General features: G+C 34.9%; 1 protein-coding gene across 1 annotated transcript in view; it reads left to right on the top strand.

Moving 5' to 3' along the window:
• LOC150081829 (uncharacterized) overlaps positions 1-17,099 on the top strand; it is a 353,456-nt gene that overhangs the window by 73,153 nt on the left and 263,204 nt on the right. Inside the window, exons 3-4 of the mRNA XM_090379743.1 lie at positions 5,731-5,831; positions 5,970-6,004. Of these exons, the coding sequence (XP_090235869.1) occupies positions 5,731-5,831; positions 5,970-6,004 (136 nt within the window). The remainder of the gene's footprint in view (positions 1-5,730; positions 5,832-5,969; positions 6,005-17,099) is intronic.

Consider the following 17,099-nt stretch of genomic DNA (forward strand, 5'->3'; position numbering starts at 1 on the left):
CCATTAGTGCCATTGTACACAGTGGCACTAATGGCATTAAGAGTAGGAGATCTGCAGACTTACTTAACAGGTCAATGTTGAAACATTAACAGGTCAGTGTTGAAAAAAAAAGTCGCAAGTTAGGGTTAATTTTGAAAGCATCTGTAATTCTGCCCATACAAGATAAGAGGGAGTATATGATGAGAGCCTTGTCAGTCAGTTTGGCCTTGGAGAGATTGTGCAAGGCTCATGGGGTAGAATTTTTCTCAGCGTGGTCTGTGCTTGTTAACAGGAGAGATTGCATCTACAGGGATGGCATACACTTAAATAAAAAAGGTGCCTGAATATTTGCTGATGCTATTGAGGTAATGTTAGGTGGGTTGGGAAAACTGCTGGCTTGGGGTGTTTCACAGACTAATAGATTAAAAGTACCTGCAGGCAGAGAGGTGGAAATGATTCTTTCACTGCTTCTATTGGAATGAGCAACAGCCTGGAAAGCAAGTTGCTGGGGATTTCAGGAACTGCTGGGAGTCATGGGCTGCGTTAGAGTAACTAACAGTAAGAACAGATGCATGAACACAAGTGCTAGGAGCATAGTAAATAAATTTGATGAATTTGAAGTGTTGGTCATGACATCAAAGGCAAATATTGTTGGGATATGAGACATGGTGTCACACAGATATAAGGAATGCAGAATTGGAATTTGGGGAGTACAATGTGTACGGAAAGGATAGGAAGGGAGAAGGGGTTATGCTGTTAGTTAAGAAACACATAAAATCTAAGAAAGTGCATCCAGTTGGCATAGAAAAAAAAATTTCCCTTTTACCCCGAGAGAGAGAGAGAGAGAAGTAGAAAGGAATCACCAAGGAAGAGAAGAATGATGATATCCAGCTCAGGACCCTGGGTGTGCCAAGCCCATACTCACCAGATATGCACTGGAGAGCAAAAACGAGGGTAGGAGTTTGTTATAGGACTAATGGCTCTGATGAGTACAAAGAAGAATTATACAGAGAAATGGAGTGGGCCAGTACAATTGTATTGTAATTGGGGATACCAATTATAAGACAACCCTTGCTGGTGTGGGTTTGTCACTCCCACACTAGCAAGGCTTTTTTTTTTTTTTTTTTGATTTATTGGATATTGTTTTCTACAGCAGCATGCTCAAGAAGCAACTAGAGTGAGTAATATTCTTGATCTGATTATCAACGGTGATTCTTCATCTATTAAGAATCTGCTGATAAAGAAACCACTAGGTGTCAGTGACCACAGTGTGCTGATGTTGGATTTACTTAAAGATGTAACTACCATTGGGAGTAAAGGGAAGGGTGTTTCCTTTCGTAAAGGCAACTACAGTGGTCTCAGACAGTTTTTAAATTCTATATGATGGGATCAACTGATGATGTTACCAACAGCAAATTCTAAATGGGGAAGCATTCAAGGAAGTAATCTTGGATGCTACTAGGCTTTTTTGTTCCAACAAATGAACTAGATGGAAAAAATAATTTTAATAACATATACTTGGATTTTAGGAAATCTTTTGATACTGTTGCACATGGAAGACTGCTATACAAATTGGAGCTTTATGGCATTAAGGGCAAGTTACTGCAATGGATAAAGGGATGGTTGAGTCGGAGATGGCAGAGAGTGGTAAAAATGGACACTGCTCTACGTGGAACATGACTAATGTTATTAGCGGAGTCCTCCCTGGTTCAGTGCTGGGCCCATTGTTGTTTTGTGTATTTATCAGTGAAGGTATATCAGGCTTAATGTCCAAGTTTGCAGATGATACAAAGGTTGGCAGGATTGTCAATGACAGTAAAGACAGTATGCTACTGCAACAGGATCTAGAAAAGTTATGCAGATGGGCTGAGAAGTGGCAACGGAAGTTTAACATTGACAAATGCTAAGTATTGCATATGAAGAAAGGGTAGCAGTAACCCAACAGAAACCTACCAACTGTGTGGTACTACACTCAAGGAGGTGGAGAATGAAAAAGACCTGAGGGTAATTGTGCAGTCAGATATGAAGTCAATGAGCTGTGCAGACAGGCTGGCAGAGCAGGTCATGGAGTTTTGTCAATGATATATAGCAGGGGGTGGCCAACAAGTTCATCACTGCTTTAATTTCAGTCGATCACAATGAATTTTAAATATATATAAAAAATAGATTGGTCAAAGTCTAAAAATTATTATGTGCTCCACTGCATACGCTAATTACAAATCCATTGAACTATGTAATTACTCTTTTCGCCGCTCAGCCGCTAGGCTTGTCTAATGAAAATTCACGCAGTTACCTGGTGCAGAGCATAGTGTATGCGTTGAATTCTTATTTAGCTTACTTAATATTAATAACTGGACAGTACTTATATGTTAATTTAATAACCTTTGATTTAAAACGAATACTACGAAAAAGAGCAAAACGTATCATTTTCATCTAGTGGGAACTAGAATACTTTTTTTTTTGTAATGGTAAAAGAAAAATGCTGTTGTTTGATTTGCAATGCTTCAGTGACTATACCCAAAAAAAGGAAATTTTAGAAAGGCACTTCATCGCACTGATTATTGGTAGTATTTTTGCCTATAAATATCAATTTTTGGCAATGGCTAAGGATCTCAAAGGGAAAAAAAATCTGATCATTTTGCAAATATGCAAGATCATTTGCAAAAATATCCTGGTTTTGAATTTAATAGTGAGAAATATGTTTCCGAAATTGAATAAGTTGTGGATGTTTATGAAACCAGATTCAGTGATTTTAAAACAATTGAAGACATTGTGAATATATTTCTTATCCATTTAATGTTGACTTAGATACGAAACAAATTGCAAAAAAATCGCTGAGATTTTTCAAATGAAGAAAATAATACTTGAAAATGAAATTATATTACATTGCGAAACAATGTCTTCCTAAAAGTCATATCACCAGAAGAAGACTTGGAAATATGTTTGCCGAGAAAAGTACCCAAATGTAAAAAATTGCAGTGAACTTTTAAATTCCTGTTTTGGTTCCACATATCTATGTGAATCAGCCTTTTCGTATTTGAAACAAACAAACAAAGATGTAGAGCGATTCTTCATCTTTGTTTGAAACAAACAAACAAAGATGAAGAATCGCTCTACTCTTACGGACTTGCATACAGAAGATATTTTACGGTTGGCCTTATCACAGTATATCCCTGATTTTGAAAGCTTGGCAGATGACATGAAGACACAAACTTTGCATAAATTAATATTTTAAATGTGTGAATTTAAAATAAAAATTCTGAATTGTATTTAATTTTAAAATTTATAAACATTTTTCAATATGTGTTGATTAACTTTTTTAACCATGTGCAATAAAAATCTTGAGATGGTAGATTGCAGCATATTTTGAAGAAAAAAAGTAGATCGCATCACAAATTAAGTTGGCCACCCCTGATATATAGGAATTTTGCTAGCAGAGACAAGGATATGATTATCTCTTTGTATAAGGCAATGGTCGGGCCACACCTTGAGTACTGTATACAGGTCTGGAGGGCTCGTTTTAGGAAGGATGTAGAGCTGCTGGAATGAGTACAGAGAAGGGCAATGAGATTTGTGAGCAGAACAAAGAGTTGCTCTTACCAAGAAAGACTTAAGTGCTGCACATTGCAGCGTCTAGAGACTAGGCATCTGTGAGGTGAACTAATTGAGGTGTATAAGGCCTTGAATAGTTTGAGCAAGCTCAATGCTGATGGGATTCTTCCTCTTGCTCAGATTACTCACCCAAAGGGACATAAATTCAGATTGAGGAAAGGCTGTTGTAGAATACATGTGAGGAAATTTGCCTTTAGCCAGCGGGTGGTTGATAGTTGTAACAGAGTTCCATCTCTCTCTCTCTCTCTCTCTCTCTCTCTCTCTCTCTCTCTCTCTCTCTCTCTCTCTCCCCCTCTCCCCCCCACTACGACAGATGTAATAGAGTTCCATCTGTCATAGTGGAGGTCGAAAACTTATAGAAGTTCAAGGCAGAAGTAGACAAGCATTTGGACGAATGGATGGTTGAAACAGAATTTTTTTTTTTTTTTTTTTTTATGTGTCTGATGCTGTGTAAGCTTGTTTCCTTTCATCATATGCCTCTACTAATGCTAATGCTAAATAAGAGTTTAATGTGTTCCAGTTCAGTATAAACTTTGGCTGTATTAAAGAAACTAAGCCATCAGGTTGGAAAATGCCTCATGACTGAGAAATTAATCATCACAGAATTTAAAAAAAAAAAAGAAAAAAAGTTCATTGAAAATTTTCATTTATTAGCTGAGTTGGAAAATTCTGCATAAACTTTTAAGACTAAGTTTTCATTCTCAAAAGATAGAATTTTGAAAACATTTTGCCACAGTTGTGTATATTATGATTATTGCAATCATCAGTAATTTTCATTTTCTTGGTCAGTTAATTTTCAGAAATATGAATTAATGCTGTAGTTAATTGATTCATTGTCTTCTCCATACGCCGATATGTTTGCCTACGATGATCTTTTTTTTAATGCATCATGTGATATAATTAATATTTTCTTGACTGTATATTTTCTTCAGATGCAAATTCATAGAAATCTAAGATTTTAAAGCGTATTCCTTCTTGAGGAATAAAATACTGTATTGCTACAGGATTATACCATCATATCCTTTGTTGCTGAACACAACATAAAACACATTTTAAGGCAGAGTTTTATAATGATTATGAAGCAGAAGGTAAGCATTTTTAAATTTTTACTTCAATGAAACACCAATTTATAAAGCTTGTTATAGAGAAACAAACAATAAACTGATTGTAATCTTAAACATTAAGCTCAGAAAACAGTATGATAAAACTATTACATTGTACTACTCCCTGGAAAACATTTGATGAACTTAAAATGTCTTTAATACACTGGGGGAAATTAAATGTTTATTTTATATTTTTAAAAATTCTCATGTCTTATTTGAATTTAGTTACGCATTAATAAGTTAACTAAAACCATGAACTTTGCACATCTACAGGAGAAACAAATAACTTATGAATAAGTAAGGTGTGTGTGTGTGTTACTTTAGATGAGACAACATGGTGATAGTAGCAAGATAAGTAGACATCAAAAAATAATGCAAACTGTCGTGCTGGACCTGACATGTTTTTTACACGTATAATTCTGAGTACACAATAATTGTTCACATCTAAAACTGCTCAAAACGTAGAAAGTTTCTGTCATTAGCATTGAGCCAACAATTAATATGCAACTGTTATTTTAGAGTAGCACCAGTTAGGTTCATGTGACATTGGTTTGCCATTTATTTATTTATGTTAATTTTTTTCTGGACATGTTTAAATTGAATTGTCTAATTTCTGGTTAGCTTTTCTAAAAATCTCCCCCTTCCCCCATGTAGAATATCATAGTGTCAACATTTAACGTTGACGCTCTGATGTTCTTTGCCATTTCAGGAAAATATATTATGAAATATATTTTCATTGTGGAGAGGCAAGTTATCATTATGTTATTGTAATTGCTTGTTGAGCTTGTCTTTTATTCTTTTTTTTTTTTTTTTTTATCTTATATACATATCTTGCTAATATGTCCTTTAGTACAGCTATATTATTAGAGGAAAGTTATCATTATGGAATTTTAATTGCTTGTTGAACTGCCATTTGTAAAACTATTTTGTAGTTTTTCACTGTTAATTACCTTGTCAATTTTCCTTCTGTAATAAGAAATCTTATTCTTATTTTGTTTATCCATTTGTTTCTCCCCAAATAATGCATAATAATTAGGCCGTACAGGAAAAGTTGAAAGAAAGGGCAGAAAGATTTGGTTTAGAAAACAGACTGAAACATCATATTACTCAACAAGACATTGATTCCCTTTATAAAAGGTATATTCTTTTTTTTCTTCATTCTTTTCTCATATTTGTATATGTATATATTGCAAACTTAACTGTTTAGAAATTGTTATAGTACTAAAGTAAACTGTTGATATAAATATATATATATATTTTTTTCTTCTCCTCCAGTCTAGGAATTGATGAGAAAAACTTGAAATCATCAGGTAAGAAATATATGCAATAATAATTTTGGTGTTTAATGGAAAGAAATTAATTTTGTGAGCAAGTGTGTTAATGTACAGTGTGACGATTGTGGGAGCATGAGCTGTTTATTTACTCCAGGTTACGGCTTCATATGGTTGTGTATAAAATAGTTCTATGATCAGTTAATTTATGTTTAGTTCTTATTCATTTTATATTATTTTTATTAGTCTGTGAATCATATACATTCATATACTTGGCATGTGACTTGTAAGTCACATGCTTGTGACTTATGGGTCACATGCCAATTAAGTTACAAAGGAGGTGAGGCTTGTCTAACTTCCTTTGTGTACAGAAAAAATCTTCTCGAGTATTAATTCAACATCAATGATTTTCCAAAGAACGAATATGGATATTGGTCAAGCTGCATTGGGATAGAAAAATAGTATAATCAAGTAAAAAAAAAATAAATGAATTTGAAAATATCGTCAAGGAAGCATCATCTATTGCACAGAAATGGGGTATACCTTGACAACTTGAAAATGAACAGAGGGTGATTTGTTAAGAAACAGTTTGATGAACTGGCAGAGGACTACCCATTTTGAAATTGCAGAACTACTCTTTAAAGTTAACATTTTTTTATCATGTAATTCAGTGGCGTCCAGCCTTTTTCTGTACAGGGGCTGCATTCAAAGTTCAATTTGTTTTGTGGGCCACACTCAGTTATTCTCAAGAAAAATTAGGGTGTTACATTTTCCATGCCTTGATACATGTAAAAGGAAGTTTCTATTTTTATGTTATGTGTTTTATTTTCAGGCTATATATAAAAAATGCAAATTTCCAACACTCTTTTATGTGTAACAAATCTATGTCAGTGATTTATTTTTATATTTTATTAAAATGATAAAAATATGACTTATAAAAGTTTTTAAAAAATACTTTACTTTTGCTTTTAAGTGCTCACTTTAGAAAATTTACAACCTGAAAAGGATTACTGCTTTTCAATATTAAGGTGAATAAATAAATATATCGACACACCTAAAATCGAAAATATTCGAAAATTTTATTAAGTACAACACAATAATATTCACTGAACAAAACTTAACATTTAATAAGATTAATGAGGTTGGATATTGTTAGATAACTGATCAAAATTTGGTTGAAAATTTGTGATGCCAATTCTCAATATGGAATGAAGATGCTCATCTGTTATTCTGTTTCTTTTTAAATATTTATTTGATTTCATGCGTGAAAAAACTTGCTCGCAAACAGGGTTGTGGAGTAGTGGTGATTTTGGGGTTACTCCTTGTCCTACTCCGGAGTAAGATATTTTTTCTTAATGTTACTCCTACTCCTATTATACTCCTCAATAAAAAATATTTCGTCATTGCTGCATGATTCATCAGGCTACTTTTTGGAATTCTGATTACATTATGATTATATGGTAATCACTATTCAGAATTCAAATGGCTGTAGCTATATTTTTTTTATTTAATGAAAATTTGAAATTACACAATATATGTTTGATACAAACATTATTTATTCAATACAGTGCACTAATTTTTAATTTTATTTAATACAAAAAAGCAAAAAAACTAGTAAAAACTAAAACCAAACTATACATTGTCTTTTAGATTGAGTTAGTTCTCAAAAACAGTATGGACTCAATCAAATCTTCTTTCATTGAAGCACGTAAATTAGATTTTGTTATTTTGAGTGCTGAAAACAGCCTTTCAACACTGACTTGGGTAGGTGGTAGAGCAGTAACGCAAAAGGCTCCATCTTGAACTATTAGTGGATATGTTTTTATTGCATCTATCACCTGTAACTTTGATGTACCGACCTGCTTTCTCCACTAAAGTTAAAGCTTGATAGAAATCAAAGCGGAACTTCTCATAACTGGTTGCTTCCAGCGCTGCGGCTTCTCTTTTGTTCTTTTGTTGGTATTTGTATTACTAGCTTGAATGCATCTCTTTTTTATTTTTTTTCTTGGTGATCAAGCTGTTTTTCAAAATCACATTCATCAAATTCTGAACTAGAAGAAGAAGAAGGTGGTGTGTCAAGCTCGGGGGGGGGGGGTCCACATAATCTTCTTGCTTTAATTCTGCTATTTTTTCACTTAAATCAAGTAGTGCAGCTTTTCCTCTGGCTACCTGATCCTCTGATAACAAAATTCTGTAATTTGGATCAACATAAATTGCTTCTAATAAGATATCATTTTCCATTAAATAAGTTTCTCTGCACTCCATAGACTGTTTGTCTGTAGAATTTGGGAAAACTTGAAGATTAGACTTTTCCATTCTTTGTAGAATGATCCAGGTGTTAAGTAAGCCTCTTGGAACTTTAAAGTCGCATTATATGGGTGGCGAAGTAATCTTTCAAGCTGCTCAACTTCTTCCCCTTCATGATCAGATAAAGTTATTTCAGGATTTGAACTAGAAGACGTTTGATCATTAAATCGTTTGATCATCCAAAAGACGTTTGTCGTCCAAAAGACGTTTGATCATTAAATAAACACTACCCCATCTAGTAGCTTGATCATTTAGAGCTCCTTTTCCGCAGCACCTCTTCAGAATAGCATCAGTCTTGGGGGATCGAGCAGCTACAGCAACCTGGTACAACTTACTTATGAGATTAGTTGCATGAGCTCCTTTCAGACCATCACGGATTGTGAGCTGTAAAGTGTGCACACCACACCTCATGTTGTATGTTGACGTTGGGGAAAGTGAAACCAATGAAATTGTTTGCAATTGCATCCAGGGTCTTGTCTAAGTACTCACCTTTATCTAAATCACTGTACACACAGCTTTCTCCTGATTCATGATCTGTCTTTTCCTCATTAAGCTTCTCAACAGGTTTTATCATGTTCGATGCAAGATATTTTCCTTCTTAATTCCAAAATCTTTGAGCACATTTTCAATCAGTTTGCAAACCTGTTCGCTTGTATGTTGCACTTTGGTATCTTTAAGTGCTAAAGTACCTATTATCGTTTCTTTATTTTCATTCACAAACTGGACATTTATTCCAAAATAATTTACCCGTTGACGGGTGCATGCATCCATCTTCAGATGAATATACTTTCCCTTTAGCCTCTCCTTCAACAAATTTTTTTGATTGTTAGCTTCCTCTAATATTATTTTCCTAATATTATGTCATTCCAAAGATATTCTCAGTTTGGCTGCCATTTCACCACTCAATTCAATAAAACCTGGAGAAGAGAATACACTAAGTGGTAGTCCATTCTTTACAAAAAGTTCAATAATACACCCTTTGAATTTAGCAGCTGTCATTGCTATAGTAATTTTTTGGGTCTCAAAGTACTTTGTTAGAATATTTTTTCCTTCTACTTTACAACCTGTGCTAGAACTTGATGACTTTTTGTTGCTTTCCTTTTTCCTCCATAAGCTTGAATTCTTTTGGAGGCAAGCGCTCTAAATAGCATTTTAAATTGCATGACCTGGTTGGTGCATAGCCTCCTTTTCCTTTCCCTGCGCTGATTTCTGAATTGCATGGCTCATCTCCATTCATCAATTGACATATGAAGACATTTTTTTCTTGAGAAAATTCAAAGTATTCAAATACTCCAGCTTTCTTTTGTTCCATTTTAGACTAATTAAATTAGTTAGTTTATCTCAAAATTAACTTTAACAGGCTTACAAATTCATATTATCTAAAACAAAAGATAAAAATTTTAAATTTAAATTAGACAGTGCAATATAATAAAATTGTTTTTTGGTGTTTGCATGTACAATATAATAACAGGAATAAGGAGTAACAAATATATTTTGTTACTCCTTATTCCTATTCCTACTCCTGTAAAACCTCTTACCACTTTACTTCTTACTCCTACTCCCCAGCCCTGCTCGCAAACATACATTGATCCAAAAAAAAGTAGCCATTTTCATGGCATTTTATTTTATTAGTGGAAAATTTTCAGTTGGGACAGCCTTGTAGAATTCAAGTAGTTTATTTTCACAGTCCATATACTTATTTTTGAACCATGTTTTGGCTTGAAGATCAATAAGTTCAAGTTACAAGCTGGGATTGTAGTTTTCAGCCAAAGAAGGAAATGGATTCTCAATCAAGCTTACGTCTTTTTCATGGGATCTTATATCAGCAAATCAATTTCAAACTCATCAAAAAGTAATTGTAATAATGAGAGGCAACGATTCTTTGGAAATGAGTTTCTTTTTAGCTCAGTACAACATTCAAAGTGAGCTAAATTGTCTTGCTCAATTTGGGATTTAAATAATAACAACTTATTCTTAGATAAATTATAGAACTTCTTAATGTACCATTGTATAATCGAGTTAATAGCGTGAATAGCAGTAAAGCTTAATAGACGGTACTCACCTTAGTTGATCTGCTTAATTACATGAAGTTGGGGTGGAAATGAAGTTTAAATTGAAGTTTAAAAATAAATTAAAATAAGTTGAAATAAGTTAGTTGAATGAATACGGAATTATTAAAATTTTGCTCAAGGAAATAGAAGTGCACTACCTCGTCTCTGGTTGTCATTCGAAAAATTGAAATTTAAAATAATATATTGTGATTTTAAATGTTTCTCACCAACCAATAATAAAATAAAACATGGAAACTAGAATTTTGAAAACTGTTTACTACTATATATTTAAAATAACTTGACAACTAAAAAGGATAAAAAATATATATATATATATATATACATTGAATAAAATACATTAAAAAACCGGGTTAAAAGCGATAAAACCGACCGTAGCTTTCGAAGGCTCCTGCCTTCTTCCTCAGCCGTAGCTTCCTTGTACTGTGGCGCATCTTAAGTACCAGCAGCTTTACGGTCTAAATCACGCGTTTATCGCCATGTGTTCTTCTATGTGCTGGGACCGGAAGTGGCTTGGGAGTGCGTCATACGAAATCATTCATCCCTTCTGAGGATCATAGCCTCAAAGAGGGGATGAATCCGCAAACCTTTGTCTCTATTAATGTTCTCTGTTGAATTAATCCACAAACTCTCGAGCCACTTGCGGTCCCAGAACCTATGCGCCCGATCAGTGATGATAGCTTCGTCCAGTGAGATCTGGTGTTGCTTCTCCCAAAAATGTTCGGCCACGGCGGACTTGCCATAATCTGCATTTCTTATTGCCCTTGTGTTCTGGGACCGCAAGTGGCTCGAGAGTTTGCGGATTAATTCGACAGAGAACATTAATAGAGACAAAGGTTTGTGGATTCATCCCCTCTTTGAGGCTACGATCCTCAGAAGGGATGAATGATTTTGTATTACGCACTCCCGAGCCGCTTCCGGTCCCAGTACATAGGAAAAAACATGGCGATAAACATGTGATTTAGACCATAAACCTGCTGGTACTTAAGATGCGCCGCAGTACAAGGAAGCTACCGCTGAGGAAGAAGGCAGGAGCCTTTGAAAGCTACGGTCAGTTTTATCACTTTTTAACCCGGTATTTTAATATATCTTATTCGATGTATGTATGTATGTATGTATGTATATATATATATATATATGTGATGTAAAAGTTAGGCAAAAGTAATAAATAAATATGAATATGAAGCTATCATTAGAGGCAGCAAATGCACATCCTCCACATGAAGCCTAATTATATCTGATAATTAAAATAAATGATATTTAAAATAAAAAACATCAGCCAGTAGTACGGCAAAAATGCAGAGCGAAACGAAACGCAAAATAACCATGACCATTATTGGCCTCGTGGTCCTCTGTCGATATGGGGCATGATGGTCAGTCTATTATTTTGATATTTTAGTTTTTGTAGTTTCTTTAACCCCTTTTTTGGTGATATTTCACGTCTTTTGGAACTGGTACCTTCAAGGGGGTTACCGCTAAATTATATATAATTGGCATTATTTTAAATTTACATCGTTTTTATTAATTGGGTTTAATGACTAAATTATACAAGGGATTATCGACTACCTTTTTGTCTTATTATTTCTACTTTCCCTTCCCTGTTTGTTTATTTTATATTATTTTGCGTTTCGTTTCGCTCTGCATTTTTGCCGTACTACTGGCTGATGTTTTTTATTTTAAATATCATTTATTTTAATTATCAGAAATATATATACATATTTTTTATCCTTTTTAGTTGTCAAGTTATTTTAAATATATAGTAGTAAACATAGTTTTCAAAATTCTAGTTTCCGTGTTTTATTTTATTATTGGTTGGTGAGAAACATTTAAAATCACAATATGAATTTACCCAACTCCAGATGCCTGTTTGAAGAACAGTTTAAAATAATATGAAATAAGCGACGCCAATAGTCACAACGAGCGACTTTCGTATTAAACGTCTTCGGTTGGCAGTGATAAGAAAGAAAGAAATCATGTATATGAAGGATTTCAATGTTCCCGTAATGCATTTTGCGACATGTGGGAATCTCATGTGCTTAAGATTCCAGAGCTAAGAGAGGTTGGTGGGTAGTTTTGTATTTAGAACATTAAGGTGGGTAGTTTTGTATTTAGAATGTTTGTATTTCGCCATAACACTAGTTTAGTGTTATGGCGACACCATTCTATGACAAGTGCCTCGTGTTGGAAGATTTTGTAACTAGATCTTAATTTAATAAATGCAATGGCCGAATCGACTAGGGGGTTGTGGTTGTGAGAATGTAAATGTTGTGTAAGTTCGGTGCTGGTTTGATTAGTTCTGAAGCTGTTATAATGGTAATAAGCACGTGCATTGGAAGTTTTGGTGGAACCATATTTTGTGGTAGTGCTCCCGACGTAGCATGCGCTACAACCAAGTTGACATTTAATTAAATATATTGTATTGTTGATATCGCTTATTGGATATTTGTGTGTCTCTTTATATGTATTAAACATAGTTCCTAATTTATTGTACAAAGAAAATATTAATGTGATATCTGTGTTTGCGAATACTTGGCGGAACTGTCTGGCGAGGCTGCTGTGATAGGTTAGAATGATACGTGTGTTCTGTTTGGTGTTATGATTATGCAGGTTATTGACATTATTCCTAGAAACAGAAATTGTGTGTTGGATTAATTGTAACGGATACAAAGTTAAACCCATATCATATATCAAGCGTCAATTGCCATCATTCGGGAAGAATAACACAAAAGATTTCGTAAAAAATACCATTTGCTACAACAAATATACCATCTCAGGTTCAAACTTAAAAAAGAGATGTCACTCCAAACATGGTCAGAGTTCCTTAACTTTAACAACATGCGCATTAACACAGCACTCAATGTCGTGGAACAATGACATTTAAAAAAATTGAACGCACTCACACAAAAAACACGAATCCCCCCCCATTAATATTTCATCACAATCATTTGCTGCTGCTGAATTATCAGGATTAGAATATGGGTTTAACTTCGCTATAAACGATCATCATTATCCCATTAAAGACTGCATCATCGAATTACAAACCAAACTGAAAAATCACCCTGACAAATGCTGAATTATGCATGAAACCAACACTATTATTAATTTACAACTTGTACCCCAACCCAATATGACCAAACAACAATTATCAAACATACACAAATTACAAAAAACCCAAACATTATCGTACAAAAAGTCGACAAAGGAGAGAATATCATAATCTAAGATAAAAGTGTTTATATCAATAAAGTGGAACAAATCCTCTCCAACCAAGATATCTATAAAATTGATAACACATATAACATTTCCAGATTAAAGAATAAACTTGACGGTATTTTGAGGAGATTAAGATCTGATAAAGAAATCAACCTGCACACGCTACAACAATTTGGTATACACAGTAACATCCTTCCACATGTTCGGCTTTACTAAATTATACAAACCTGGCCACCCCCTGCCACCAATAGTTTCTTTCAGCAAATCCGCTTTTGCCAACCTATCCACCTTTTTAGTTAAAATCATATCACCCCTTATGAGATTTTCAAAATTTAGGGTTAGCAACACCGACCAAGCTTTCGAACAAATAAATTCTGCTATAATTTCTAGTGAAGACATCTTAGCATCCTTCGATGTCATTTATTTATACACAACGTACATTTACCCTTCACATTACAAGCCTTACGCGAACTCCTAATGACCGACAACACTTTAGCTAATCGCACCTCTGTTAGCATTAATAGCATTTTAGGACTTACCTCAATATTACTTGAAGCCAGACCCTTCCGTTTTCAAAACCAAATATTTGGACAAATGTTTGGCCTTCCCATGGGATTAGGAATTTCTGTCCCCTTATCAGAAATCTACGTAGCCATTATTGAAAACCAAGTACTCCAACCTTTCCCTCCTGGTATTAAACTTTATATGCAGTATGCAGATGACATATTATTAATAGGAAACAGCCACTATTGACAATTTCTTTATTAAATTCAATACAACACACGAAAGATTAAAATACAGATTTGAAATAGAAATTGATAATAAAATCAACTTTCTTAACCTCATAATATATAAAATAGGTACCAAACTTTGAACCAAGATCTATAGGAAAAATACACACACAGGAAAATATCTACATTTTGAATCACATCACCCACTCAGTACAAAAAAGTCCATTCTTTATAATCAAATCCACAATGCCATAAAGTTCAGTTCTTCACAAGATGATTTATCCGCCGAATTACAATATCTCACAAAGAAATTAACTGTGAATTTATTTGTGAAATTCACAGTGAACTATTTCACTTTTTGACACAACGCTCATGTTTGACGGAAACACTCAAGGCTGTCAACTTATAGCCTTGGGCACTCGCACTGTTCAGATTTCCGACATCACAAGAAACACTGCTGCCAAGTGGAAGTGCACAGAGTTGCAACAATGTTGCAAAATTATATTTAGACGCATTTTGATTAAAAATATCCTTATATACGATATGTAGCAACCAAAAAAAAGATTTCTCTAGAATAAATTTCGATGTGGCGGATGAAATAGTCTTTTGGGCCGTTCGGCCTTCGGGCCATAGGTTGGGGACCCCTGCTGTATACAATTGTTCCTTGTACAGTCAGTCCTCGTATAGCATGATAATTGTGTTCCTAGAAACCCTCGTGCAATGCAAACTCGTGCAGTATAATCAACAAGCCCTATGGGAAAAATAGGGTTAGGTGCCGACCACCCAAGATTGAACACACATTGGTAACCAAAACATTACCAAACACAATAAATAATCTTAAGAAAATTATTACGTATTTTATAACGATTAAAATACGCAATAAAAATAATATAATTTTTTATATTTTTTATTATTATTATATTATATTTTATTATAATATCATAAATAATACGTAAGTATTTTTTATGAATAAAATACGTATTTTATTACGACTATTATGTAATAAAATATTGTTAATGCTTTTGCTTCTATCGTATTGTTTCCTTGAGGTTGTCACAGACATTCTCTCAGATATGCCAGACAAGCTGTACTTGCTACCTGGGAGTCTAAAACGCTGATGGAACTGATATTCGGGTGACACTCAAGTCCGGACGGTCTGTGACAGCCAAATCCTCTGCTTGCACCTTCACGATGGTGGGACTGTTAGTAATCCTGGGTATAACCTCCATGCACAAGTACATGGTGGGTGCCCACACTACATGGAGGAACGCCGCCCCTCTATGTTACCAGGCAGTACTAGGTGGTAGATGACTCTCATCAGCCGGTGAAATACACCACTTTGCTTATTGGAGGATTAAAGTGGTGGAACCCATGTTTAGTCTCTAGAGCTAAGTTCCGGTCAACCCTACCCTTCCCTATCTCTTCCATCATGCAGTATGATTGATGACTTTTGAGGTTATGATGAACGTTGTAGCGAGATGCAATATTCATAATGGCCTTGAGTGTTTCATTCAACTACATTTCGAGGGTACAGCTCTAAAACGGTGTTCGCAGGCCGGCCGCTAGTTAGTACACTGGCCCGAACCTATTGGTAACTCTCTAGGAGGCTTCCGGATCAGCTAGTGTATAATCTTGCTACTTCTACTCTGCCAGATAGTGACTGGAGGTAGTCAGAGTAGTGTGTATGCAGGGAGCATTGTCGAGGCCACGTTATGTCAAGGATCTGGGTATATTCTTACCACATGTATGCCATATCCAAAAATTTCATTACTTCATACAGCATGTCCCACCCACTTTTTCTTACTATTGAATACACCATGAATTGTCAAACTAATAGAGCAAGCTTATCTGCAAAAAGATCTAAACCTCCTAAGGACTTCCTAATTCATTTCACAAATATACGTGGTCTCAATTCTAATCTCAACGATGTCCATTTCCACTTGCAGTCTGCCAAACCCCATGTACTTTTTCTGACAGAATCTTAGTTATCCGTTGATTCAACTACTGCTCATCTTAGATGCCCAAATTATTTGCTGTATGATTCCTTTCGCCTCAAAGGTGGTACTTGTGCATATGTCCGTTCTGATATTCCCTGTCAGAGACTTGGCAATTTGGAATCTCCTCTCTTTGATCTTCTCTGGCTTAAAATCTCTCTACCTCATTGTGTCAAATTCATCTGTTGTCGCTACCATTCTCCCAACTCCACTAATCACTTAGAGCTCTTTGACTTCCTCTCTTTGCAACTTGACTATCTCCAGTCCAACTTTCCTAACAGTGAGGTAATTTTCCTTGGTGATTTTAATGTTCACAACTCCAGCAGGCTTCCATTTTCTATTCACACCGACACAGCTGGTCAAGATCCTGAGGCTTTTGCAATTACTAATGACCTAGCACAGATTTTCATTTACCTACAAGAATGCCGGACAATCCTAATCATATAGCCAATATGCTTGATCTTTTTCTCACAAACAACCCTTCTAAGTACACGGTTGAAGTGAGAGGTCCTTTAGGCACTTCAGATCACAACTTGGTGATTGTCTCTTCTCCAATGGAACCTTCATCTCATGGGTATTCCCAACCTCGTGTTGTTTGGCATTTCAAGAATGCAAAATGGGATGACCTGCGAGACTTCTTTTCTTCTTTTTCTTGGTCGGATTACTGTTTCAAAACTTCTGATGTCAACATTTGCTGAGATCGTGTCAGTGAAATTATTCTTGCAGGAATGGAATCCTTTATCCCACACTCCACTTTAAAATCTCGTCCTTTATCCTAAACCTTGGTTTTCCAATAAATGTGCTAAGGCTGTTCAAGAAA

Source organism: Mastigoproctus giganteus, chromosome 8 (genome assembly GCF_048544385.1).
Source record: "Mastigoproctus giganteus isolate SK-2022 chromosome 8, ASM4854438v1, whole genome shotgun sequence".
Classification (NCBI taxonomy): domain Eukaryota; kingdom Metazoa; phylum Arthropoda; class Arachnida; order Uropygi; family Thelyphonidae; genus Mastigoproctus; species Mastigoproctus giganteus.